Source organism: Festucalex cinctus, chromosome 6, assembly GCF_051991245.1.
Source record: "Festucalex cinctus isolate MCC-2025b chromosome 6, RoL_Fcin_1.0, whole genome shotgun sequence".
NCBI classification, from domain to species: Eukaryota; Metazoa; Chordata; class Actinopteri; order Syngnathiformes; family Syngnathidae; genus Festucalex; species Festucalex cinctus.
The window spans coordinates 6,286,327-6,313,204 of NC_135416.1; the positions used below are offsets into that span (position 1 = coordinate 6,286,327).

General features: G+C 41.0%; 1 protein-coding gene across 4 annotated transcripts in view; it reads left to right on the forward strand.

Moving 5' to 3' along the window:
- The window catches only part of lef1 (lymphoid enhancer-binding factor 1), a 98,161-nt gene that overhangs the window by 57,587 nt on the left and 13,696 nt on the right, over positions 1-26,878 (forward strand). For all 4 annotated transcript variants that reach the window (XM_077523511.1, XM_077523513.1, XM_077523512.1 and 1 more), the window contains one exon: positions 23,736-23,865. In XM_077523511.1, coding sequence (XP_077379637.1) covers positions 23,736-23,865 — 130 coding nt within the window. The remainder of the gene's footprint in view (positions 1-23,735; positions 23,866-26,878) is intronic.

Sequence of the window (26,878 nt, forward strand, 5' to 3'; positions counted from 1 at the left end):
GACTGCTCTGACACGACCCTGGAGTTAGGAACTCACTGGGTTAATAATACTTGACTTGTTAACTTTGATACATTCCTCATAGATTGCGATTACGCTGAAAAGCAACACTGCATTACAGAAAATCTTAACATAATTGAATTCCCATCTTACTCTGTTACTATCTCTAAAGATGGAAATAAGATGGGTCATCCTCAAACCTCCATTTTCTGCCAGTGCTGGTTATACGCAACGAAGATGCGGCGTTACGGAATCCCTTGCACATAGGCGATTCAATTCTGGCTACCTCTGTAGTCTGAATATCGGCAGGTCTACCTCATAACCCTTTTCCGTGTTGATTCATGTCATAATGAAACGAAACACAACTACTGAAATATGTGGTAGCTCTAATACTACCTCCAAAAAGAATTTGCACCCCCTTCTGTATTGTTGACATTTATACCGAACAGCGACACATCACTGAACACAGGCTTTGTCCGACCTCTTAATAAGTCCAAATATTGCCATGGCAGCTTTGTAAGCACATTCTGTATAGGTGTCATTTAAAAAAAATAGTGACAACATGAAGAAATAACCTCATCCCAACTCTGTTACTGCTCTGATACTAGCTAGATTACAGGCAGACTTCTTCCCCCCATTGTGCATTTGGTGTTGTTTTATAAAGAACAGAGATATTATACTGTTAATGAGAAAGTGGCTCATTACACGGGATCGTTATCTGTGCGGCATTGAATGAGAACCTGCCACCCTAGGTGCGCTAAAGTTAGCCTTGTGAGCCACTCCACTACCATGCATTAAAAGTTTTGAATCAGGTTAAGCATTTAAGATCAACGTTGCCTCATACCGCCAATCAAGTGAGTAAAAAGATGAATAGCTGCCATTGAGGGACATGGTGGGCTGCAGTTTTGGGGGTTTGACAATGAGACCACAGGAGTGAAACATGGGTGCAAATGCCGCCGGCTGTGTCCAGAATTGGCCGACGCATCAACAGAGCCGACTTTGTTCGCCCGGGCGAAGACGCGAGCAAGATGATCAATGGCCGCTCTGTGGTGTGAAGCTAGATGGTCAGCGCTCCTCACCCCCCACCCTCCATCCCCTCGCTCCTCCTCCTCCTCCTCCTCTTCTTTGCTGTTTCATATTTTTTCAGAAGCTCATTATTTCTTTCTGCTGTGGGTGCATGCATGTATCTGACAGCGCTGAAATATTAATGGTCCCAAGTGTAGGAGGTTGGTAAAGTAGACCTGCATAGTTACAGTACAAAGAGGCAGGGTGGCGGGGGGGGCTTCATGAGCCAAGCTGTTCGTTGAAAGGAAGGCTATAGCTTTCTCTTTTTTTCTTTTTTTTGGCGCTAAACATCAGCACACACCCTTTAACATAACCACTGCCTGTTAAGCCGAGCACATCCCGCGATGTGACAAAATTATCGTCACATGCAAATTAAATTTTAATATCATAAATGCGATAGATGAGATGCGATAGACTAGTTTGTTCGTATGCTGTTCGTAACCACAAAATGTCAAGTCGGGATTATCGGGACTGGTACTTGATCGATAACAAGAAATCAGATCCACCCAAGCATAAAGCAGAAGATCGATTTGATGTGGTGAGCTTTTTTATTCATTTATTTATTTTAACAACAGGCAAAGTGGTTTCTGTGTGCCATAAATTTGAGGTTGTTTTTTTTTTATCTAAAACATATTCATTCAGAGAAACTGCTTATGTGAATTACAGCATGATAAAGAACTACAGTCTGGAAATCCTTTCTTTAATAGATACACGTCACATTTTAGGTTGTAAAAGACGACAGTTCAATTTGGATAAATATTGAATTTTGTTTTTGAGGTAAAAATGCAGTACAGAGGATGGATGGATGGATGGATGGATGGATGGATGGATAGGGTAGGGTAGGGTAGGGTTTGTATAGCACTTTTCCCAATACTCAAAGGCGCTTTGAAAACAGTACGCAAACAAACACAGAGGCAAAAGACGGTTAACGCTAACTGTAAGGGGTCCGTATGGTAAGAGGATGGTCAGATGATGTACAGGTGGGATTTGACAGTATAGGAGGAAACCCTACAGTTTGGGAAGCACTGCTTTAATCAGCTACAGGTTTCAGTTACCCTTTGGTGTTTGGTGGAGAAGCCATAATGCTGTGTTACGATAATACTTCATTTTTTGTGGTTGTCGAATGCAATTTTGAAAAGGTTGCAATTTTGGAAGAAAAGAAAAAAAAGCTTAATTTTGGTCTGAGAAAACAAATTGATTCAGCCTTAATCTAATCAAGAAAACCTACTCATATTTTTATTTTGGAAGGGGGGAAAAAAACAATAAAACGCACTACAATTTGGCGATGCCATGCCACACAATGCTGTGGGAGGACAAAAGAGGCGAGTTCTCTCTGCTGTCGCTTCATTTTGTGTGGTCTCGCCCATAAAAAAAGCTGCCCTTTGACTGTGCAGCAGAAGAAAGAAAAGAAGCCTGTCTTCAATTTTTCGGGAACCCCATAAAAGTTTGTCGCTCCTTTCATATCGGCAGCGGAATTGAAAACAAATGTCGCCCCCTCCTCCCCTTTTTGAACCGGCCAATTATGGAGTTGCGAAAATAGGAATCACTCGGCAGATCTCGTTTCCCCCCCCCCCTGCTCCTTGCCGCTTTCTTCCTTGCTCACTTTTTTCCCCTTCACCTCCTCTTCCTCTCCTTGTTTTTCAAGCAACCAAAGAGGGGGGTGGAAGGGGGGGGGGTACTGATGTCAAAGTCAAAACCAAGAGCATTAAGAAAACTGGCGAAATGCAATACAGCTGCAATCCGACATGACGCTAGAAAATAGGGCTGAGGAGCAGAAAGCCTCTCTCCCGTATTCCCAGGGCGCGCAACTGCTCCCGGCCTTGGCTTTGATCTCTTCAAAGCCTCCTGCCTCCTACTAGATGGAGAGTCTTGGCTGCGCGAGCGAGCGCCGGAGAGGCAGGGGTGGGGGGGTGTTCTTTAGCAAAGGGGGGAGGTGGGGTTTTAGCCATCATCTTTTCCCCCTTTCCGAGGCTGAAATCAATCACGGTTCCGAGGCAATTACGGCGAACCATCACTTCGCCGCTTGACCTATTCGTAGATTTGGGGTGGGGGAGGGGGACTGTCCTCTGTTATTCGATTAAAAATGCGCCTGTTTGCTCTTTTTATACTCTAGTCAAAGAGATAAAATATTACTTATGGGGTTAGCTCTTGGAATAGTGGTGTTGTTGCTTTTAGCTTTAATTAATTGATGCTATTTTTCAGATTGTGATTAAGATGTCCTGTTTTGTTGAGGGTCCATGAATGCACCTCATGCGCATTCACACGTGAAACTGAAATACATTTGTTCTTCACTCATGATGCAGCTACAAGTAGCCTGTGTATTCTACTTTGCCAACATGTATTATTGTGTGCAAATAGAAAAAGTTGAGTTCAATGACTTATACAGTTTGTGTAAAATGCTCGTGCGCATACAGTTGACACCTGCTATTAGTTGGGGATAGGGACCAGGCCGGTCCGTGAATAGTGAAAATCCACGTATAATTGAAGCCCATTGAAATGAATTTGGGAAAAAATTACGTAATTGAAATATATATATTTTTTTTAATCCAAGCAAAAAGCTAACCAATATGATTTTTTCTCCTCAATATTGTTGTGGAAAAACAATCCACGAATATGTAACTGTAGCTGTTCAACTGTGAGTATGCGGGGGTCGGCTGTACTTCTTTTGCCCATATATTTTGTCATATTTAGGCTGGTATGCTAGCTAATACTATTGATAAACTTTAAGGTGTCAGAGTCGTTTTAATAATGTAAATACTGATTACAGTAATTTGTGTACATGCTAGATGTATGGTGTTGATGTTTTACTGATTTGTCTTTGTGTGTGTACTTACAAACTGCAGTAAATAATGTACAGTCTCCTTTTGAAGTATTTTGTCTCCTGATAGTGTAGCACGTAATTCAACCCAGGCCCGAATTAGTGACTCCTGTAACCTGTAATCTGGAAGACGCACCAGGGCTTGGCAGCACTGGAGTCACCAGGAGCAGGCACTTGAGGGGAAAATGTGGAGTTAAGGGGGGTATCCGTCGTCCAGCAGAGCAGAAAATCGCAGCACAATGCGAGTGATTACACTTGCAGATGAAGCCATATTTATGGCGGAGCATGAGGGCACGGAGCGCTAATGAGACGTAAAAAAAAAAAAAAGCGATATGCATTATGTCAGTGATTCCCAACCACAATTAGTGCATGTGAGACATCATCAGATGTGCCACAGGAAATGATCCATTTTCACTTAATTGGTCTGAAAATATTTACTACAAATATTGTTTTTTGTTCATCTGTCTATGCCAGGGACGTGTAGTGACAGGCAGTACAATTAAATGCTCTTACACTAGATGTTAGAGACAACCACTTTCTGTGAAAACAGAAAACATTAACCCCCTACATGTTTTTCAACATGCAAACAGGCCTGTTGAAGTGGCACTTAACAAATCTCTGTGTGAGTCTTTGGACTTGAGCTGTGGCCGACAGCAGCTGCTGCCGTGTGAGGGTGATCATTGTGTTTATCTGCTTCACTTTACTCATGGTGTTCAATGAACAGCCGGAGAAAGTGCAAAGGCGACCATGGCGCTCCTTTCACACATGCGAGGGCATTAACGATTCACCTGTTTGTGGATTTTGGGTGGAATCTGTTCTCTGTTTTACTGGGGGTGCGAATGATGAACCACAATAGCGGGGGATCACTTGATAGCCAACACTTTTTGTTTGGTGATTTCCGTGAGATTTTTCTCATGTATAATATGTGCCTCGGGCTCAATAAAGATTGCGAACCGCTGCGTTGTGTGACCACCTGCCATAGCAGGCTTCCTCCCCACCTATACTGCCACCTTTCACATCCCTGCACCCCACCATGCCCTTCTCTCTCCTCCAGTGACATATCTCTATCTCTCATGCCCCACCATAGTCGGCTCCCAAATGCAAGCTTTGCCAAGTTTCCTGCCTCTGGCGCTCAATTTACTATGGCTGGACTGAGGGGGGTGGGGAGGAACCCAAGTTGGAGAGGAAAGCAGAGCTTCGCTGAATATGTCTCATCTCCATTGTGTCTTCTCACACTGCAGTGTCGTCATTGACTGACTGAGAACACTGGAAAATAGCATTGGAAAACGACACCATTATCGTTGTTCATGTTCAAAAAAGGTTGTCTTCGGACATACTGTATTGTGCTTTTTCATAATTGAAGACCATTCCAGGTGGCTTAATGCGTTTAGAACTGGCTAAGTATATTAATGGTGGAATTGCGAGATATACTCCAGACTATGATCGCGAAAGACTTTAAAAATCATTTCAAACTCTTAAGCTTACAGATGAACTTGTCATTTTTTTTTTACTCTGATTCATACTATAAATACTCAACTTTTTAAAAACATACAATACATCACACAAAACTCTTCATTTTTAGTTGTGCACTTACTGTCCGTAACGCTAGCAACGGATCAGCTGTTAGCTCCCACCGCTGCTAATAGTAATCCAGACTGTTCTCCACATTACTATGAGAAGTTTGAAAAACCACAAAGACACTTGCGTGCCTGGCCAGATTTCTACTGGAATCTTACATTATGCTTCTGTTTGCTGTCAATCGGCCAGTGGTGACCGCTAGCTACTGCTCTGCTAACATGCCATTCATTTAAACAATTGTGAACCATTTACAGTCGGCGACTCCTCACTGCACATTTATCATTCTTATTGGGACATGTTTTTAAGCTCCACATATAGTTACTGTATATTTTTTTTTTAGTGAACAATATTTGGAAGGCTATTGGCTCTCTTTGTAAAACACAGTACATGTATGCTCTAGTTACTGTATTATTGGTACGTTTTGGCGGCTGTCTCCACGTATGTTTTGTTGCAAATGCTCATGTGAGGTTTTTGCATGGCTGTTACGTTTGCGCAACTGTAAAGCCAATTCAAATTGGATGCTCCCAATTGGATTTTTTTTTTTTTCACTTTGAAGCCATGCCATGACATCATTGCCTCATCGTTCGTTTTTCTGTGATGAAATTGCAGAAAACGGACTTGATTTGGGCTTGAATAACATGCATTACATTAGCACAATTAACTGAAATGAAACTGAGTCTAATGATGTTTTTGTCACGTGAGCTTTGCAGCGAATGCTCGTTTCTCAGCATTCACGCACTTGTGAGTTGCGTTTGTTGGAAATAACTGATCTTTTCTGCCCCCCCCCCCCCCCCCCCCCCCCGTGCTCGCTGATGTCACTGGTATGAGAACAAGGCCTTGTTTTTCTTTTTCTTTCCCTCAGCAGTCACTTGATGCAGGATGATGAAACCCACTTAGATATCTAGCAAGAATATATTAGTTCCTCTGACGAGCTCGCCTAGCGCTCCGTGTTTCTTTTGATCATCGAGCTGCTCTCTCGCTCGCTAGCTGATGGAAGGCACTCGCTTTCCTCGCGGGATGCGCGCATTAAATAAATTAGCTATACAGTCCTATTATGATCAGGGGTTGAGTTGAAACAAAGCCGAGGAGGAAGCGGCCACGGCTTTAAAAAATATATATAAAGGTGTGCCGCTGAATGTATTTATGCGGCATCAATGGAAAAACGGCAACCGTCTCAGCGGGGAGCCTTCAAACCCACCGGGGGTCATAAACTCCGCTCAGGGTAGAGGGAAGCAGGTGAAGCTTTTTATGTCCCGCGATGATGGCGAGACATCACACAGGCGTCCTCCACTTTGAGCTGACCGTCATCAAACGACGCATCAAAACCGGCAGATCAATCCACCCCTCCTCTGTACCTGAGATGAAAGCTGTTGAAACGTATGCGACCGCTACAGCCCCCCCTTGACAGCCTCCGTCATTACAAATGGCCAATCAGCTATTATAAAAGTTGGCTGACAAGCACAATGCCAAATTGCCTGCAGGGTATCCTTGGTTTTGACGGAGCAGTTATCAAATTGTTGGTACCCTCTCGTTTAAGAAATGTCACTGGGACGAAAGTGGTCAAAGTAATAATAAATAAAAAGGATTGTAAGTTAATATCGTCATCGTTTACTGGTAACAATCGTCACAGCCTACCTGTTTTCTGGGTTTTGGTCAGAAGCAGGCCCTGTGATGTCATTTTCAGTCAACAGGAAGTGGCAGTACACGGCAAAATGGCCGACCCCGGAAATGGATAAAAACAGGTGGATTTTTCTGCTTAATTTATATTGCATAAAGACAATATCACTCAAAATACCATGTTTAGAATAGAACTTGACTTGACTTAACTTGAATAGTCTTGAGTATACTGCGTAGATTTAAGACACAATGTGCCGGATGTAACAAAATAGCCCCAGGTCATGCCTTAGACCAAGTCTCCAAGTTCGGTCCTTCGAGAGCCCTTCTGTCTCATAATTCTGAGGTTCGTGTTCAAATCAGTGTCGCGTTTTTATGTTTGTTGTTGCAGGTACTCCGGTTTCCATGCATGTGAGGCTAATTGAAGACTAAAAATAATTGATGTGAGTATGTATATTGTTTGGCTAAAGACCAGTCCAGGGTGTACCTTGCATCTCTCACCAAAAGTCAGCTGGGACCTGCCGCCCTAATCAGTACAAGTTCTCTAGAAAATGGATGCGTAGGTTTGTTACTCGCCAATCAGCTGTTGTAGCAAACGTGAGTGACGTCATACAAGCTTTGATCGCGAGATTACAATTTCAGTGTCTCGCGGTGCTGTCCGTCATTGTGCACAGTGGAGACTCCAGTCTTGCTCCTCTCCTAATCATCTACTAAAAGCTTCACACAGCAAGTCCAACATGATTAAATACAACTTTGCACTTCCTGTATACTTTTGTCTGAATGGCGATGTGTAAAAAAAAAAATTATGTAGTAGTTGCTACAGCTGTGACTGGTGCTATAGAGTCAGCATAGTCAATAACAACTGAAAAAAATACCCATTTCATTCGCAGTCATGCAGTTTTTTTTGGGGGGTTTTTTGTGTCCAGATTAACTTGGTTTTGCTAGTGACACGGGTGCAGCTGCACATGGCACATGTTTTGTCTATGGCATCAGGTGCAGCAGCATTGCCGTGACATACAACCGGGCTTAAGGACCTTGTTTTGTGCTGCCGAAATCCAACATTAGCATCTCTTTACAACTATGGGGATGGAAGGGGGGGGGGGTATAAGCAGCCGTTGTCCACCGCCGTGTCGTACACGCTCATTGTTTTGTTTGCATTGAAGCGCCCGCAGCCGCGCACGCACAATAAAAACCTATCGCGAAGCTAATTGACAAGGGGCGGGGTCCTCACATGTTCGGCTTTGCTCCTTGGAGAGCTTCTTGAGGTCTGCGGAGAAGCAGAAAAGCTGTTTGTTAGGATGAGGGGGATCAGATCTGAATAGCTTTTTTTTATTATTTGGAATTCACATACTAGCAGGGATCCTGAAAGTGTATGGTCTGATTAAGGGCTAATTCCAGGCTGAAAGGCAGATGTTGGACGTCTTTACCACTTAATCCCCTAAAACACACCCAAAGTGTGGGCTTGACGGTATTGTTGTACAGTCCATCATGTGAATAAGCCCAAAGGTTTGCCATGTGATCCACCATCATGAATATTGCTTAGCATTGCACCATGAACCTTGGCTAATTATAATTATCACAAAAACTACACAAAATACTATGATTGAGACACTAAAAAAATAGTGCTTAATATGAGAAATTAGTGAGAGAAAAAAAGACAAAATACTAACGTTAAACTAGTTATAGTATAGCTAGTCAATTAAAGTAGAAGCATGCTAAGAAATTTTAGTTAAAATTACTATACTGTGCAAAAAGTAGTTGGGTTTAAAAAAAAAAATACTAAACTTTGAAAAATTCTTCACAGATCTGCAATATTGTGTAAAAAATGACAAAAATACTTAAAATGAAACAAAATGCTCCAAAAAATATTTTAAAGTTACAATGAATAACAACAACTATACATAAATTACATGCACATTTTTGTTATTCCATTCGTGGACCGGGCCTAATCCCCAGCGAATTGCAGGGCTCCACTTTACATGAAAAACATTTGTCATTTATGACAACAAAGTTCAAATATCAACAAATGTGTAATTTGACAGATTAATGTCAAAATCTTATCAGCAAAAGCTTGGAATTTTTAGGAAAAACTGTCACAGTAATGATTGAATTTTGGCACGTAAAAATAAAAATTCTACCTAAATAAGTTTAAATACAAACAGTTGTTAAGGATTAAATTCAAATGTATTGAAAGTTCAATATAACTGAACTGTGATTGCGTAGTGATTAATTGGTGTTCCACTAAATGAAGCCAGTGTACCACAAGTGGGACTTGTACCGCACTTTGAGAATCACTGGCATTGGATTAATTAATGGCTTGTGTCTTGAAAGTCGGTATCACGATAGTTGAAAGGTTTTGTAGAGGCCCTAGGTTGCAAGGTGCTACCTTTCCCTAAGGTGGGGGAGAGTCATAATAGGCTAAGTGAGCGTGTCTTGAGGTGAAAAGACCTATTTTTAGTCCTGGGACCTTTGAGGGTGGCAGGGTCAGGCAGAGGCCGGGACACAGGTGTATCATCACCTGAGGGGCTTCAGGTGACCTGCCCTTAACAGACGCAACCATCACATGGGTACGTCTGATCCCTTTGTAATTCACCCGTGAAGACGACGCGCTCGCTGAGCCGCCGATATTTTTGTCGCTTCTATTCTGGCTCGTCATGTGAGTGGGAGAGCATCCGTCGGAAAACTAGGTCAATACCGTCTCTCGTTCCAAAAGCACCCCGCCCCAACCCGCCATCCATCCCTTCAATTTTTTCCCATCCGTTGAAAAACGCTCACAGCCAACTCTGGTCTAGTCTAACCCTTTCCTCTCCAAAGGTGTATTGTGTAACGTCGCTTAGTCCCGCGCTGTCCTCTCCACAGGTAGAGTCGCACAAATAGACCCCCGCCAGACGCGGTTTTCTCACCCCGTCAACGCTGAGCTCCCAAATCCAAAGTGACAGCCATTCATGCTGAGAATATACCTGGGCGCGAGCTGAGAGTGGAGAGAAGTGGGGCTGGCGGGTTGTGGGGGAGCGCGCTATCTAGGTGTCGCAGGCAAATCCGCTCTTGTTCGTCACGTGCGAGCCAGCCTCGTTCACAATGCTTTTGTTGTTGGGAGAAGGCTAGCACGCTAATTAGCTTGTGTTGGCTGGCCACTTTTATTTACATGAGAAAGTTGGAAAAATTAATACAAATTTACAGTCACACACAAAATAATTTTATTAGTATATAAAATAGCTTAGTACTACAATAATATTAATGATGTCATATTTCTTATTTTATTACCGTCATTAAAATGTTCTGTATAGAAACTCATTAGGCTTAAGCGTTGGTTGGATTTAAACATTTTCATTAATTTGTCACTCTTTTAAGCTAACTAGCTCGTGCTGGTATTTATTGAGAAAAAAATATACACTGAAACAAAACTAAACCACAAGTTATATAAAAGAAAATGTTATATAAAAAAATATATTACTTGTACTTGATCAATTTTCTTCATTGTGAAACAAAGAAATGTATTTATTTTTATCTTAATTTTAATTTTATAAAATAAATATAAATATAAATTTACCATTTAATATAAATCATAGACTTAAAATTAATTTTACTTGTATAATTACAAAGTAATATGGTACAGTATTATATGTTAAACAATGTATTTATTAATTTATTTAAATGTGTAAAATGACAAAGTATTATTATTATTATTATTATTATGATTATTGTTATTGTTATTGTTATTTTTATGTGCGATTGGCTGCAAACCTTCAGGGTGTACCCCGCCAACTGCCCGAAGCCAGCTGGGATAGGCTCCAGCACCCCTCGTGACCCTTATGAGGAGCAAGCGGTTAAGAAAATGGATGGATGGATATTGTTATTATTATTTAAGTAATATTGTGTGATTTGTTGATCTATTAATTTCATTTGCAATTAAAAAAGAAAATATTTTTCATGCATTTTTTATTATAAGGTAATAATATGCATTTGCTATTATTTGTTTATTTTTTTTAGTGTATAAAATACAAATTGGAAAACAATGCGAAGATTTTCATTTTTTTCTGTTCTCTGGTTTACACTCAAAACACTTGGCTGTTATTGTGCAAATCCGAGCATGCTAGTTTGCTAGTGCTGCCATTTTTATTTTGATAGCTCACTCAGCCTTGCTGCTAATGATAAATCATGCAGCGTTTCTATAAATAACACCAATTGAATCGGGGGAGAAAACTCCACTGCGCGCCAAACATTTCCCTCCTCCGTGCACGTGGACGAGCTTTGCAGAGAAGATCCAACTTAAGGCTCCCAGATTAACATTCCCCGTGCTTGAAAATACACACTCGATTGCGGCAATTAGCCATTGATGCGGCCTAAATGCAGCTAACACCCCCCTGAGATGTTCATCTATTTCATACTGCACTCCAGTAAGATTTTGAGCACATTCCTTTTGCTAGTTTTCCAGCATTGTTTGACAAGCTTCATGAATGCAACTGTGACTGAATGTGGTGTTCCAACAAAACCACTAAGCCCAAAGTAGACGGAAGCCAGCAGTCTAGACCGGGTTTTGTCCTCACCCTTTAATTTCAAAAACCAAAACAAATTGAAGTGATACTTACATTTCTATAGAACCCTTGATGATTTTGCATAGATGCCTTGTAAAACATGGAGCAACTATATATTACCATGATGGAAACATGCAGCTAGAAAAGCCTCGGATTTTCACAATTTTAAAATATCTATAATTTAAGCAGTGAATAATGAATACGTATTACAGTAGTTAGTCGACAAAAAAAACAAAAAAAAAACACACAAAATAATTGCAGCAAATGGCAAAACTGTGTAAATAGTTTGTTTTTTAATTAAAACTATGAAAGTAGCAAGAAAGTACTACACATTAAAGCTAGTTACAGCAGACCAAAACTAGACAACTATGCAAAATATTAGCAAAATCAAATCCATTCATTTGTATGTAAAGAACTACTCAAAAACTAGTTTTGTCATTTCAAAATTCACAATTATGCAAAATACTACCTTGATCTAGTTTCTTAGTTGCTTAAGAACTGCAATATACAATGCAAAATTGGTTGTTTGGGTTAAAACGAGAAAAAGTACGCAAAATGTCATACATAAACTTGTTTCTTAAAAAAAAAAAAAAAACTGCAAAATCTTGGACATACTACTACTAGTTACTATTTATTCATACTACAGAACTGCAGTTTACTGCAAAAAAAAGGTAATTGATTAGTTGTTGGCTAGCTAGCTTATTTAGCTTAAATATACATTTCTTTGCAATATGCTACACAAAAACTAATGAGTTAACTATCTAATTAACCCGAAATTACTTCAAATGCTATTTAAAGAGTAGCTACAGTAGTAAAATATTACACAAAAAAATTGTTAGTTATGTACACTACAAAACTGCAAAACATGTATTACTCAAAAACTAGTACCTTAGCTAGCTAGCTAGCATAGATTTAAAACTATGCAACAAGTATTTCCTCTCGTTAGCCCAACACCTGGGTGAGTGTTTTTTAATATATTGGAAACTAAATACTGACAACAGTATTGTTGAATATGTTTTTCACTATTTGATTTGTTAGCAAGCTTGATAGCCACTGTGGTGACTGTGCTACCAATTCAAAACAGTATTTGCTACCTTTTTCGCTTTCTTTATAGTACACGTACAGTTTCTTGTCTTTGTTTGTTTTGTTTATTACTTTTTATCCAAACCATATGTACAATATATATTTTCCGTTTTTTAAAGGGTTAAAAAACATCATTCCTTTAGATTTTTAGCTATGGTTTTGGTTAGCATGCCCCAACGCTAACAGCACAACTTCCTTTAATGGACGCGTAAGTGCCCATTGGTGTGTGGTCCTCCTTTTGGTGTTTACGTGTAAGCTTCCGTGTGCACTTTGTCGACGACAGCACTGGAGCACAATGTCTGGCCTTTTCCATGCTTCCTTTGATGTGACCGGGCCCCGCTGTGATAATAAGGCTCGTGCCCCGCTGCACGGTGAACATCCCGCAGTTCACCCTCGATTCTGCCAGACCGCCACACATGCTGCCCACCCACTACACTCAGCGTTGGTCAACTTCCACACAGTGCTTGAACAGTGTGCACAGTGCTTCAATCCTTGTACGTTGCAATCAGGCACACGACTACTCACACCCGCTCAGGGCCCCACGACTATTAGGGGCCCTGTCGGAGAAGTAAATTACTTTTAAATTGACAAAAACAAAATATAACATGACTATTATGTCTTCTCTAGGTGTATTTATTTTGTTAGTTCCAATAGGGAAGATAATGGGGGTGATGGGGTGCTGGTATATATACGTATATACGGGTAGGCTATATACGTATCAGCCCGTGATGCATATTAAGTAATTATGTATTTATTTATTTATTTATTGGGGGGGGGGGGGGGGGTGTATGCGGTGGCCGACAATCATTTAAAACTCATTCACTGCCAGTCATTATAGAAAATTTTTACATTTCCAATACTCACGTGATATTACATTCAATAATTATATATAAACCGAATCTACCAAATAACAGAATAGACTCCCTACTTTTTGTCCCGTCCCATTCTTTTATAATTGACAGCAGAAAAATGTAGGTTTGCCAAAATACAGCCATTTCTCCCATGGACTCTGAAACTGTGTTTATTTCCTATAAAATGGAGCAATGATGTCATCTACCGGTGGTTGGGCATCAGTAAAGTTGTTTCCAAGTTTGATATTTACAGTGGAGCATGCTCAGATTCGCCCCCATTTAGCACCGCTCTAAAAAATACAATTGACAAGTATACTTGTCAAAGGCAGTGAATGAGTTAAGAGTTTAGAAATGTAGTTTTAAATTTTTCATTTCATTATTATCAACTTAGCTAACGGTTGTAGATTATATATTGACATATAGACGATAGATTCACATGAGTAATGCTGTAAGTAGAAAGAAAGAGCTGGATTATTCCTACCATTCCATCTCTCTACCCTGAAGTTAGTTTTTTTCCCCCCTTTAAAAAGCTTTACGCCGTATAAAAATTAAGAGTGGAAACACTGTTTTGAGAAAGCGGATCGAGTCTTTTTCATCTGGGGCAGGCACATTTCACACAAATTATCCTCGTTGAGATCATCGGTGCCACAGACGACAGAGAGCGCGATGGAAGCGTGATTGGTTTGCTTGGAGCGCACGCGCTTCCTGCCAGCTGGAGGATGATGGGTAATCCATCTCGTGCTGTTGGAGACACTCGGCTGTTAATAGCGCCTTTGTGCTCGCGTGGAGACTCATTCAAGGCGTGCCACGGAGCGTGACCGCGTTTGACACTACTATGCTGAGTGTAACACATTACGGAGTTTCAAACTGTGGGTCGGGGCCTCAAATGTATGATGATATGTTGTTCACTTATGGTTTTACATACAGTATATTTATCGGGCACGTTGTAATACTGCTGAATATTCTTGCTACCTTTTGATGCATATACTCATTTCCAATTGCCACTAATATCTACATAAATAGCGCTACCTTGACTCAGGGTTTAATTATTCCTTTTCTAAGTTCCCAGTTATCATATTGTCTCTTAGCTTTGTTGTCTTTTATTTTTTAGCGCCAGTGTTTCCTGGGTCCCTTTCCTCACATGGTTTCTCTGTGCACCACCATGTTTTTGTTTGTTTGTTTGTTTGATCTGTTGTTTTTGTTTTTTTGTTTTTTTTGGGGGGGGGGTCTTTTTATTTCATAATGGATGTTTTGTTTAGCACCTTAATGTATGAAAGATGCTATATAAATCAAGTTTAATGGATTGATTGATTCATTGATTTAGTTTGGTGCCCAAGCTCAATATACTCGTATGGAAAATCCATCCATCCATCCATTTTCTTGACCGCTTATTCCTCACAAGGGTCGCGGGGGCTGCTGGCGCCTATCTCAGCTGGCTCTGGGCAGTAGGCAGGGGATACCCTGGACTGGTTGCCAACCAATCGTAGGGCACACAGAGACGAACAACCATCCACACTCACACGCTCACCTAGGGACAATTCAGAGCGCCCAATTAACCTGCCATGCATGTCTTTGGAATGTGGGAGGAGACCGGAGTACCCGGAGAAGACCCACGCAGGCACGGGGAGAACATGCAAACTCCACCCAGGAAGGTCCGAGCCTGGACTCGAACCGGAGACCTCAGAACTGGGAAGCGGACGTGCTAACCACTCGACTACCGTGCCGCCCCGTATGGAAAATCATTTTATAAAAAAAAAAAATATATAAGTACTACTATTTTGTATAAAAACATAATGAATCATAATAAAAGAGAATGTAAATAAATAAATAAAATGTCATAAATGTATACGTTTTACAAATGGAAATTACTGTACGTATTGACAAGCCAAAAGTCACAATAATGACAACTACAAAAACAACTAATGAAGTGTTGTGTTTTTTTTGGTATGTGTTCCTTTAAGGGGCATGGCCTAGTCAGTCAGAGAAGTCAGTGATGCGAGGAGCTGAAGTTTGCTGCCCGATTGGTTATGAGTTTTGGCCTACTGAGTAGTCTCAATTTGTGTTTGTGTGTTTGACCAAAACGTGTTACTTGTCAAAACCAAAAATTTGTCACAACAAAAAACTAATCATAAATAAATGAAAAACTCAGAATTTGCCACCATAATTGTCCATCATTTCTGATGCCAATGACTATTCTTGCTGCCTTCTGTTCAAGTCACATCTTACAAACGGTAGTATTGATTCGTAGTTTTTATTGTGTATCGTCGCCTTTGAGAGCTGTGTATATACAGTAGTAATTGCTGCTGACTAATTTTGCTGCCTTTTTGTTGCATAATATAGTATTTCTGACTCATGTCATTCACAACTGCTTTCTGCTTTGCTTATAGTGTTAATGTAAGTTTTATATAGGTACAGTACAGTTCTGCTGACTATATTATTGTTGCCTTTTTGTTGTGCGTCTATAATAATTATGCATGTACAGTTGCCACTGCTAAAGCCAAAACTCATAGCTTGTTGTAAATATTTGGTGATTTTGTTATGATTCTTGTCTGAAATTTCCCCATTATCGGATGAATCATTGGATTGTATTCTGTGATGTATTACAGTCAGTTTTGGTCCCAGAAAAGGCCATCTTGAGCTGTAAAAGTTAGTCGAATGGTGTATTACAGTAAATCCAAATCTTTTGGGAGTTTATGACTTGATCCTTTATCCCCTTTTAAATGTTTTCCACTTTTTTTCTCCGACTGGCCTCGGCCCTTAATGTCAGCGCTTCCCTTCAGCGTCAACTCTTGACTAGCGTGCAGGATTTATGATTAAAATGGAGAGAGAGAGAGAGAGAGAGAGAGAGAGAGAGAGAGAGAGAGAGAGAGAGAGAGAGAGAGAGAGAGAGACGGGAGATCAGGGGGTGTCTTCACAGATGTAAATTTGTCTCTAGGGCAGGCTTTTCCTGTTATTCGTAGCCTCCTCCACTCGGGTCCCAGCGCTCGGCTCCGCTTGTTCCACTCATTACCCCCGGGCTCGTGGCGCTCCTCCGCACCTCGCTTGCGGCGGGGCTTTCTTCTCCATTAATTGGGTTTGGTTACATTAAGCCCCCTGGACAAAGAGCCGTCCCTGCCAATAGATGGTTCCCTAGTTAGCCGTACGCGCCGAGCTGGTGGGGTTCAACCCGCTGCACAAAATGCTAATTGGTTATTTATTTAAGCTTCCTCAGGTTGGTCTCTACTGGTTTTCAAGGAGCGAATGGAGGAGGGGAGGATATGATGCTCTAGTTTTCGCCATGTTGTCAAATGTTTCTCTGTCGGAGAACATGACGCTTTTCAACCTCTATAACAGAGTCCCCGTGGATCCTTAAAAAGTCTTAAATGACATTAAGCCATGAATCTACAAACAAGGCATGGCAAGTTTATTTGTAGAGCAAATTTCATACACAAGGCAACTCAATGTGCTTTACATAAGGAAAGACAACACCTATTAGCATCAACAAACACCGCAGTTAACGTTCAGAAGCAAAGAAAATAAATCAAAAGTAGGTTGCAAATTTTTATGCTTGTATATAGTCTCAAATCTCAAAATAAATATTGGTTTAAAAAACAAAACAAAAAAACATGTACAATGGATATCAGTAGTATTGGTAAGTGATTGAATGTGAACCAACCAGTCTGTGGAAGCCACAATTCTGGAATAAGATTGTTTTCTTATGCATTTTTTTTTTTTTTTTTTACATATTCCGTCTATTACCATAATCAATAAGCAAGTGAGCAAATTTTCAAATTCAGCGGGGTAAATTCCGGCTGGTGTGAGGTGGGTGTGCTTGTCACGGCAGCTGTCAAGGGTTTTCCTCACCTAAGCATTGCGTCATTTTATTGCAACTTTACAGCAGCTACAACAAGCAGTGGTTTACCCAGCACACACTTCTTCTTGCCAAGTGCAAAGAAGCCTGTGGAGGTTATGCTGTAATTACACTGTGGGCACAATTCCGATTGAACACTTAACTGTATATCACAGTGTTTGCGTTCACAAAAGTGTCATCAGCAACATCACGGAAATAAACAATGATTAATCAATACTGAAAATGTTTTACCTTACATACTGTACATATCTTTTAGTTGGCATTGGCACTTTACCCCTACTGCATTACTCAATTGGCCGTCATGTCATCATTTTCCTGATTTAATGGTCTCAGCTTTCACTGTTGTCGAGATTTACGGTTTGTTTTTTTGTCGGGTATATCCAATCTCTCTCCAAGTCTCTGATATGACTCGCAATGGATTTTTCCGATCTGAGGAACGTGCGCTATCCACATTGGGCCACATGAAAGCCAAAAATTGGAATTTTGTCACTTGAACCTATCAACCCCCTCATTTTTATCGACTATTCCTCATTAGTGTCATGGGTGAGCTGGAGCTGATCCCAGCTGACTTTGGGCGAGAAGGTTCACAGACTGGACTGTTCACCATCCGGTCGCAGGGCATGCATGGACAAACAAACATTCGCATTTGGAATATTTAGAGTCTTTCATGGACCTATCATACATTTTTTGAATGTGGGAGAAGACCTGACTATACTTAGAAATCTCACTCAAGAACTGGGAAAATATGCAAATTAGGCAAATGAACCATTACAGTATCAGTGATGTCATTTCAACCATCCTGTGTAAAACGTTTAGAGTACTTTTTCACAAAAAAAAAAAAAACATCTTGAAAATTTACGGGCTCAGGGATCTTTCTCTTCGTATTTTCCACGAGAGTACGAGAGGTGCGGCGGCCAGGATTGACAAGGAAAACATTGAATTTGGACGTTCCTATCTAGCGTTGGCCGGCCCTTCAGAAGCAGAAGTGCTCAGATGTGGTGTCTTTTTTTTCTTTTAAAGGAAATTCATTGTGCGGAACTGAAACTGGCAAGGGGCCGGCTCCTTGCGGGAGCCGCTCCAGAATGTTGCAGCACGGGCAACCACACATTTGGCACACCGGCTCCATTTGGGGTGGGGAAGGAAATGGTTCATTTCATTCCTTTTCTCTATCCTTTTTTTTTTTTTTTTTTTGACAGCGAATGATTCCAGCCTTCCTGCGATAGTTGCCGAGCATGAATCCACACGCACGTTCTTGCAGCGTTGAGTAACTGGCTTCTGCCCCCTCTTCTCACAGCAGAGCTTTTGTACTCAATTATACCACTTCTGCTGAGTGGAGTAGGGGGGGAGATTTTTTTTATTTATTTTTTTATAATAATCACTTCCCACTTCTGTAATTTATATGCAATGAGGACTACTCACGCCTGCAGCGACAATGGAGTGTGCGGAAAGCATGTGAGCTGGTTCATAAACAGAGTTGGCAATGGCTGGCGGATTCCCATGCTGCTTGATTGGAGGCACATTTTTTTTTTCCTTTTTTTAACTGAAAATATGAAAGTGAGTGGCCTTTCACACTCAAAAAATATATATATTTGCTACCTGTTTCATTTACTTAAAGGGATACTTGACTCATTGAACAATTTTCAGCAGTGAAAAGTTAATTTTGTCCGGAATGAATTTGATAACTTCATTATTTTTCATGTACAGTTAATATCTTTAAAAAGTAATTTTTCTACTTGCTGTTGGACTGATGATGACATCACCCGTGCTGAGGAAGTAGGTAACGGCCAATCATGGCTCACCTGTTTCCTGTGTTTGGTCAGTAAACTGAGCCATGATTGGTTGTTACCTACTTCCTCAGCACAGGTGATGTCATCTTCAGTCGACAGCAAGTAGAAAAATTACTTTTTAACGGTATTAATTGGATGTGAAAAATAATGAAGTTACCACATTAATTATAGAAAAAATGTTAACTTTTTACTGCTGAAAATGGCACAATGAGTCAAGTATCCCTTTAAAGAGGAAGTCAACCTAAAAAAAAACGACTGAAGATGATGACGTCAATGTTACTCAGGTCTCAGGTAACAGCCAATTGCAGCGCAGCTTCCGAAAACAGGTGAACTCTGATTGGTTGTTGCCTGAGCCCTGAATAACATTCATCTTAAGTCGACAGCATGTGGCAAAATGGCTGCCCCCTGAGAGGGATAAAAACATCTGGATTTTGCTTCATAAACTCATATTCCACAAATGTAATATTAACTAGAATGTCATGTTTAGATTAGTGAGGTCACATACAACATAATATTGTCAAGAAATGTTTAAGGTTGACCTCCACTTTAAATCAAACATAATGTATAATGACATGTTTGTACGGTGGTCATGGTTAAATCAAGTAGAATTTGCATGCAATTCAGTCTCATTCGCATTTAATAGATTCATTCACGTTGAAAATAACACAAGGCAATCACGTTTATTCTGTTGAAAAATCGTACTGTTGTTTTTTTTTCATAATTCTGTTGGCGCAAAAGAATAAGGAATACAGTTGGTTTGTGAAAGACTATGTAAGTACAAATACAGTTCATGTTGCCATCAAAATCTATACTTGTGCTCTGCTGTTTGCTTTTATCTGCTCTTCTTGTCAATTGACTGTTGTGGTTGCGAATGTGCACCCAGATATCCATAAATTTGTGTATTGGTCACAGAGGCCTGACCGTTTTCCTCGGTTGACTTCACCACAATAGGGCGGCCGTTTATTAACAAGCCGACTGAAATCCCATCTGACAAGCTGTAACAAAAGCAGGCTTGTGCTGCGCGGGCCTGGCTTTTGCTTTCACTCTAGGTGTCGCTGTCCTCTTCAAGCTGTATTGTTTGAACAAATGTTGCTGACCCCCAGCTAAAAAGATAATCATCCAGCCACTTCTTATCTCATTCCCACAGCCCGACGAATGTCAGTGCAGGCGTAGCCCCTGGCGAGGGCACGTACCGGTCGCCCTCTTCTAGGGTTAATAGGCCTACTAATAAGGCTGCCCCCATCCAAAAAATGAGGTCTGAGATTCCCACGCGAACGGATTAGCCTGTCACCTTTATCAGACAACCTTGGTCACCTGTGCGGAGGAAGAAGCGGAATTCTTTCACACAGAGAGTACCTGCAAAATTAAAGGAAGGAATCCGGTATTTAAGAGAAAGGTGACTCCCATGAGCAGTGTGAAATTAGAGGGATGGTCTCAACGGAACTTCGGCTGGGTTCAACAGAAAAAGATGGGGACAAATGAAATGACAAAATCCTGCCACTGTTACAACTTTCAACCATTGTGGTGCCTTTTGAGATCCGGAGCTTATATTTTCAGTCTGCGGACATCTTAATGCTCATGCAAATTAGTTGTGTGTTTTTTAACCCTGTAAGCAGCTGATTAAAAACAAACAGTGCGGCAGCAACATGTATACTGACAAGTGCACATGTTCATACATTTATACTGTATATCATTTGTCCTTTGCAGGAAGACTAATAATAATCATAATTCCGTGCTATAGAGCAGTTGAGGCATTGTTATGAATCCCATTTGCATACTAGGCATGGCATACCCCACTGCAATATGATTGGCTGCTGCAACCAGGCAGGGACTGCATGTAGTAGCCAATTATATTGCAGCTGGGCTTGTCTTCCGTAAAATACATGTGGGATTCTTAAGCTGCATTCGAGGAAGGTCGGAAGTCGCAATTATCGCAGTTGGCTTTCCCCAGTTCCGACCTGAAAACGTTCGAGGCGAAAGGAAACGACCAAATGGTGGCTAGTGATAAATTGTTTTTTTTTTGTTTTGACACATTTTGACCTGCAGCAAACTTGCCTTCTCACAAGTTTGCTTCATTTGTGTATTTATTTTGTTTCACAAGCATTCCATACAGTTCAGTAGTTTACCATATAATTTCATGCAGCGATAACTTCATACTCTCACATACGTTGTATTACGCAAAGTTTTGTAGAATATTTATGAATGAAGAAACCTGTCAAGTTTTGTGAGAAAAAATGATTCATTCTTTTAATCCTATTTAAGTATGTCATAACTGCATGTTTTTTATGAAATGCAATATTTTGGAGTGCTATTTTTTTCTCAACAGTGCAATATTTTTATTGTTTATGTCGGCAAGGCAGAAAAGGATTAACTTCATTTCCATTCATTCTAGTGGGAAATAGATGATTGGAGATACAAGCATTTTTTTTACAACTTTGACACTACCTCGGAAATCGGAAAATCCTCAGGTTGATTCCATCCCCTCCATTCAGAGAGAACATTTTCCAAATAGTATGTCGGGAGGAGCCACCCCATTCTCCACACAGAAAATGAGTGTGGCGCACCAGCAGAGTCATGTGGTCACGGAGCTTGTACGCTGCACGCTCGCAGCGTCCTGTTCCCGCTCGGGACGTTCCCAGAAGGTGGGGGGTCTACGGATTGAGCGCTGTGCCAGTCTGCGAGGGGTTCTGGGAAATACACGCATTCCAGTCACCCCTGAGTCCAAATGTGTGCGTGTGTGTGTGTGCGTGTGTGTTGGGATTCGGCGAGCCAGCGCTGGCTAGCCTCGGCCGCTAAGCACATAGGAATGTCGCCTTGGCACTTCACCACTAAACCACCACCAAAACAAAGACAGACGTATAAAAAGAACCTTTCTTTCCATACCATAATAGACACCGTGCCCCAAATTAGTTGCCTGGGGTGTCATCTACTTAAGAAAAATAAACACCTCCCTCAAACAGTCTCCTCCTTTTCTCCCTCAGGGAAAAGAAACAAACAAGCATTAAGTGTCATTACTTCAGGGATTCCTAACCACTGTGCCGTGAGAGATCATCAGTTGTGCCTCGGGAAATTATCCGATTTCACTCAAGTGGACCACAAATGATTATTTACTAGAAAGAACTTTGTTCATCTAGCTATGCAAATGACGTATACAGTTATGACAGGCAGAACAATCAAATTGTCTTCCACTAGATGCCAGAAGGTGCATAATTGACCTACTTTTCCACTTTTTGTTTGGTGGTGCGCCATTGAGATTTGCCTGATGTAAAATCTGGGCCTTCGAACTGTGTTGCTGACCAAAACAGCAGCACCTACCACACATTGTAAAGATTGTTCGTGATCTAGTAAACGCAACATGTTGGTCTTCCATGTTGTGTGCTTCCTTGTTAGTGCTTGAGTATTTATTTGCGCATGTTTTCATTTTCTCCTTGTCAAGAGATGCTAGACCAATTACAACATGTTGAGGAAACACAAAGGCTTTGTCAGCCTTTTAGGCAAAACATTGAAAAAATGTTGCACAAAGCTGTATAATTTTGTCTAAATAAAGTCCGCTAGCTTAATGCTAGCATGCATTAGGTTCAAGGAAATTAGCATAGATGTTACGGTAATCACCTAACAGAGCAGGAACTGTAAACTGAAAAACAAGTGGTGTCGAACATCCCTACTTTTGATTTTTGTTTTAACCTCTAGTTTGGCTTGACGTCAATTGTAACTTGCCTCGACCCTTCTACAGTGGAAAAAATGATCGACGACTATCTTGGAAATGTGCAAATTCCGCGTACTGTATCTGTCCGATCTATAGTACATCCTGAGGAGGTGAGGGCGCGGCCCAGAGGGCTGCAGGTCTGGGCTCCATTTGTGCAGCGTACTTTTAGCGTGCCTAAGCACTACCATGTGTTCACGGCTGTTGAAGCATGTAAGAACTATTTGCAGAGTGGGGTAGCCACAGGAGAGGAGGGGAGGGGAGGGTCCAGCCACAACTTTTCAGGGCTTGGCTCGGGACTATTTTAGCTGTCAGAAGGCAGCCTGTGAGTCAGCGATGATATTAAGAAGGAGGGTGCGGGCTGTAGACGTCTCTCCTCTCTTCCCAAGCCTCCCCCACCGTTCTCATCCTCTCTAACGTCCCCCCCACCTCCTCTGGCTCTTGCTCTGTAATGAACTCCCCTTATTCACTGGCTAATGACCGCCTTTGATCTCCTGTCTGAAAGACCCCTCGCTTTTGCATCCCGCTCGCTGGCATACTCCCATCTGACCAGTGTTTGTTTGCCTGTCCAAAAAAGCCCAACGACAGCGTTTGCAGTTTCCCGCATCAGACGGGCATCCTTGCAAGAGTCAGGAAATGCTATTTGCTATTTTATTTACAGCACAGTAGATTTAAAAAAAATATTCTATATTCTATACAAGGGTTCTACTTGTCCTGCAAACGACTCTTTATCATTTACTTTACCATATGTTTCTCTGTATCGTCTTGAGAAGTTTTACACCCTGCTGTTCAATGTTTACTATTTGTGTGTTCTTGTGTTCAAGTCTCTTCTTGTTTCTTCTTCTCCTGCGCAGTCCAACAAAGTTCCCGTGGTGCAGCCGTCCCACGCCGTCCACCCTCTCACCCCGCTGATCACGTACAGCGACGAGCACTTCGCCCCGGGTTCCCATTCCGGCCATCATCCTCAGGATACCAAACCACAAGGTACGTCGCACGCACCCCTGTGGAATACCCTTTAGAAACAGTTCGGAAAACATCAACGGAATAGGTATGATGGCTGTGTGAAATGTGCTGTTGAAAGGGGTGGGACTTAACAAAAGGTCATTTGCTCATTCGCTATGGTTCAGTATTTCCACAATTTTTGTTGTTGTTTTGAGTTTTCATCCACATGTTTTGGGAGCCCAAAGAGCGATCATTTTGAAACAAACAATGTGGGCTCACTGTGCCGGATGTTCTTGGCGCCGACCTGGCGTTTGGTTTTGAAGCAGAAGTTCGACTTTGTCATCAGTCTTGACAAATGTCTCCTTTCTTGCTCGCTTCCTATTTGCCGCCATTGTTGTGAGTATATTTACATCATCACATCACTGAGGCAGCGTTAGTGCGCCACTTCAAGCTTGGCATGTAGATGTCAGGGTTGCAGTATCTTTGTGTAGTGGACACACAAATTTATTTTTTGAAATGATTCTGTGGTTGCGGAAAGATTTTGTAAAATGAGTACGAAAAATATTGTTAGATGTTTGGATAGAGTGTGAGGCAGTTACATTTCCTGTATTTTATTTATTATATTATAATATATGATATGATATGATATGATATGATATGATATGATATGATATATGATATGATATTACCGGTATATTACATTATATGTATTTTAATGTTTAGTGTTCTTGTGACAGCTAAGGCTGTTTGAAAGCGCTATATAAATAAAGATGACTTGACTTGACTTGACTTGACTTGACTTAATGAACTTAAAATGTTTGTGGAATGTGGGAGGAAGCTTGAGTGCCTGTTTGGAAGACCGAAGCCGAGATTCAAACTCTGTACCTCAGAGCTGTGAGACAAATGTACGTACTGGTACTAACCACTAGTTCACCGTGCAACACTATTTAATTTATAAACTTTTGAAAACAGGTCCTACAGTGAACACTTATCATTTTCGTACATATGTATGTTGAACAATTAATCAAATTCAAATCCCCATGTAGTAGAATGCAATTTTCAAATCACATTCGAATTTACAATATTTCAAAACCGGTGACAACCTTGGTGCAAGTAGCTAATGAACTAACAGCAAAATGATCCTCCGCTCCTTCCATGACGTTTTCCAAGTTGAAAGAGAGGCTGAAGGGTGACGTTGCTATAAATAAACTTGAGTGTATTTTGGCGTCCGCCGTCAAAAAAAACTCCCAAACTGTCACATCCGAGCCGTCTTTGCGTTGGTTCCCGCTCCAAACTCGTTTGAAGGCGCCTGTGGGACGTCGCGCTGCCCTTTTCCCTCCACCTTGCCTCCCCCCTCCTCCCTTCCTCTCGTCTCTCTGTAGCAACATCAAGCCATCCGAGCTGACAGCCGCTCGGCATCGCAGCCGCACGCTCGGCAGGCGAGTCCTCCGTCGTGTTTTATTTTCATCCGCTCCCCTGCACCTCTTTGTCTCTTCTTTTTCTCCTCCTCGCCTTTCTTCTTCCACTTGAGAAGCGGCAGAGTGATCAGACGGGGATGTTGGCGATGATGATGATGATGAAGATGAGGTTCTGAGGGAGCGTCTATAAATAACAAGGTGGAAGTGAGATGAAGGCAGCTGAGACGTCTAAAGAAAACTGTGCTTGCTCCACATATGTCAGAGGAATCGGGCTTCATAAGCGTTCGGCAAGCAGGAAATAGTTCACGTCGATCAGAACCGAACACAAACGTCGTCGTCACGTACAGTTGATGAAGTTGGCCTCGAGCTGGTGACGAGTGATGAGAGATGAGGAACGTGGCGCTTTTATTCCACCTGTCAAACTTGAAGCCCTTCATATTGTGGTTACGTATATGTTGTATATACAGTAGATGAATATTTGATTCACAATATAAGACCTTTTTCCCCCACCCTAGCTCTAGCCTGTCCCATGCAATTGAAGCAAAGCCTCAGGGAACAGTTTACTGTATGTATTTGGCATATGAGCACATTTTGCAGGATGGTTACAAAAATGGAAGTCCAAATACTACGAGTAGTTGTCATACTGCATGAACAATGTCCTAATTTTTCCCCCCAAAAGGTTATATAAAGTCATGATTTTTCGATAATAAAGTCATAATATTGCGATTGAGGACTGATTGAGGATTGTTATTGTGATTGTACTTTTTTTTTATGCATGCACAGCTTTTTAGGACAGTTTTAAAAAAATTGCAGTTTTAATCTCATAATGCCAAATTTTATTATTGTGATCTTGAAATTTGTCTTGAGATTTATATCTCTCTTGATTATTCAACTTTCATAAGTTTATTGTTGTAACATGACTTTTTGCGTAATATCACAAATTTATTCTTATAAGAGTTTTTGTGAAGTTACAAAAATAACAGTTATGAAACACAACAACATTCTTTTGCCTTTTCATCTTATGACTTTATTCTCATACAATGAAGAGCTGGATCCTTAAACCACATCCATCATAACATAAAAATGGAAAAATAAAAAAAAATAAAAAACACTTTTTTCCTCATAATGTAAATGTGTCTGAAGAATTTTGTCACACTACACATTTCAACATTTTTTTTTCTTTTACCAAAACTTTATTCTCTATTATGTCACAATAAAACATTTTTTTTTAAACACCCAACTTTTTAAAACATTTTTAATGACAATTATTGTTGTAGCTCTAATACTGTCATATGTTTATGAACTAAACAAATCCGTGTCCTCGCTGCTCCGTCCTTCAAGGAGCGACGGCATCCTGGGCCTCCTCAGCGGGCTCAGACTTTGATCTGCTCGTTAATTCTGAAGAACAATCGCGGATCTTCTCATTATGGGATGTAATATGTGTAGATGGGCGGGGCGGAAGGTCGAGCCGAGGCCCCTTTGAACATGTAAACCTCCCTGCGTCTTTTTTTGAAAAATGGATTTATAAAATGATTGGAATGGCGATGGTTAGATAGTGAGAAAGGAAATGCCGGGTGTCAACGGGAAAGTGTGAAGCGAGAGGAGGGGGTGACAGGAATGGGAGGGGGGTTATTAGT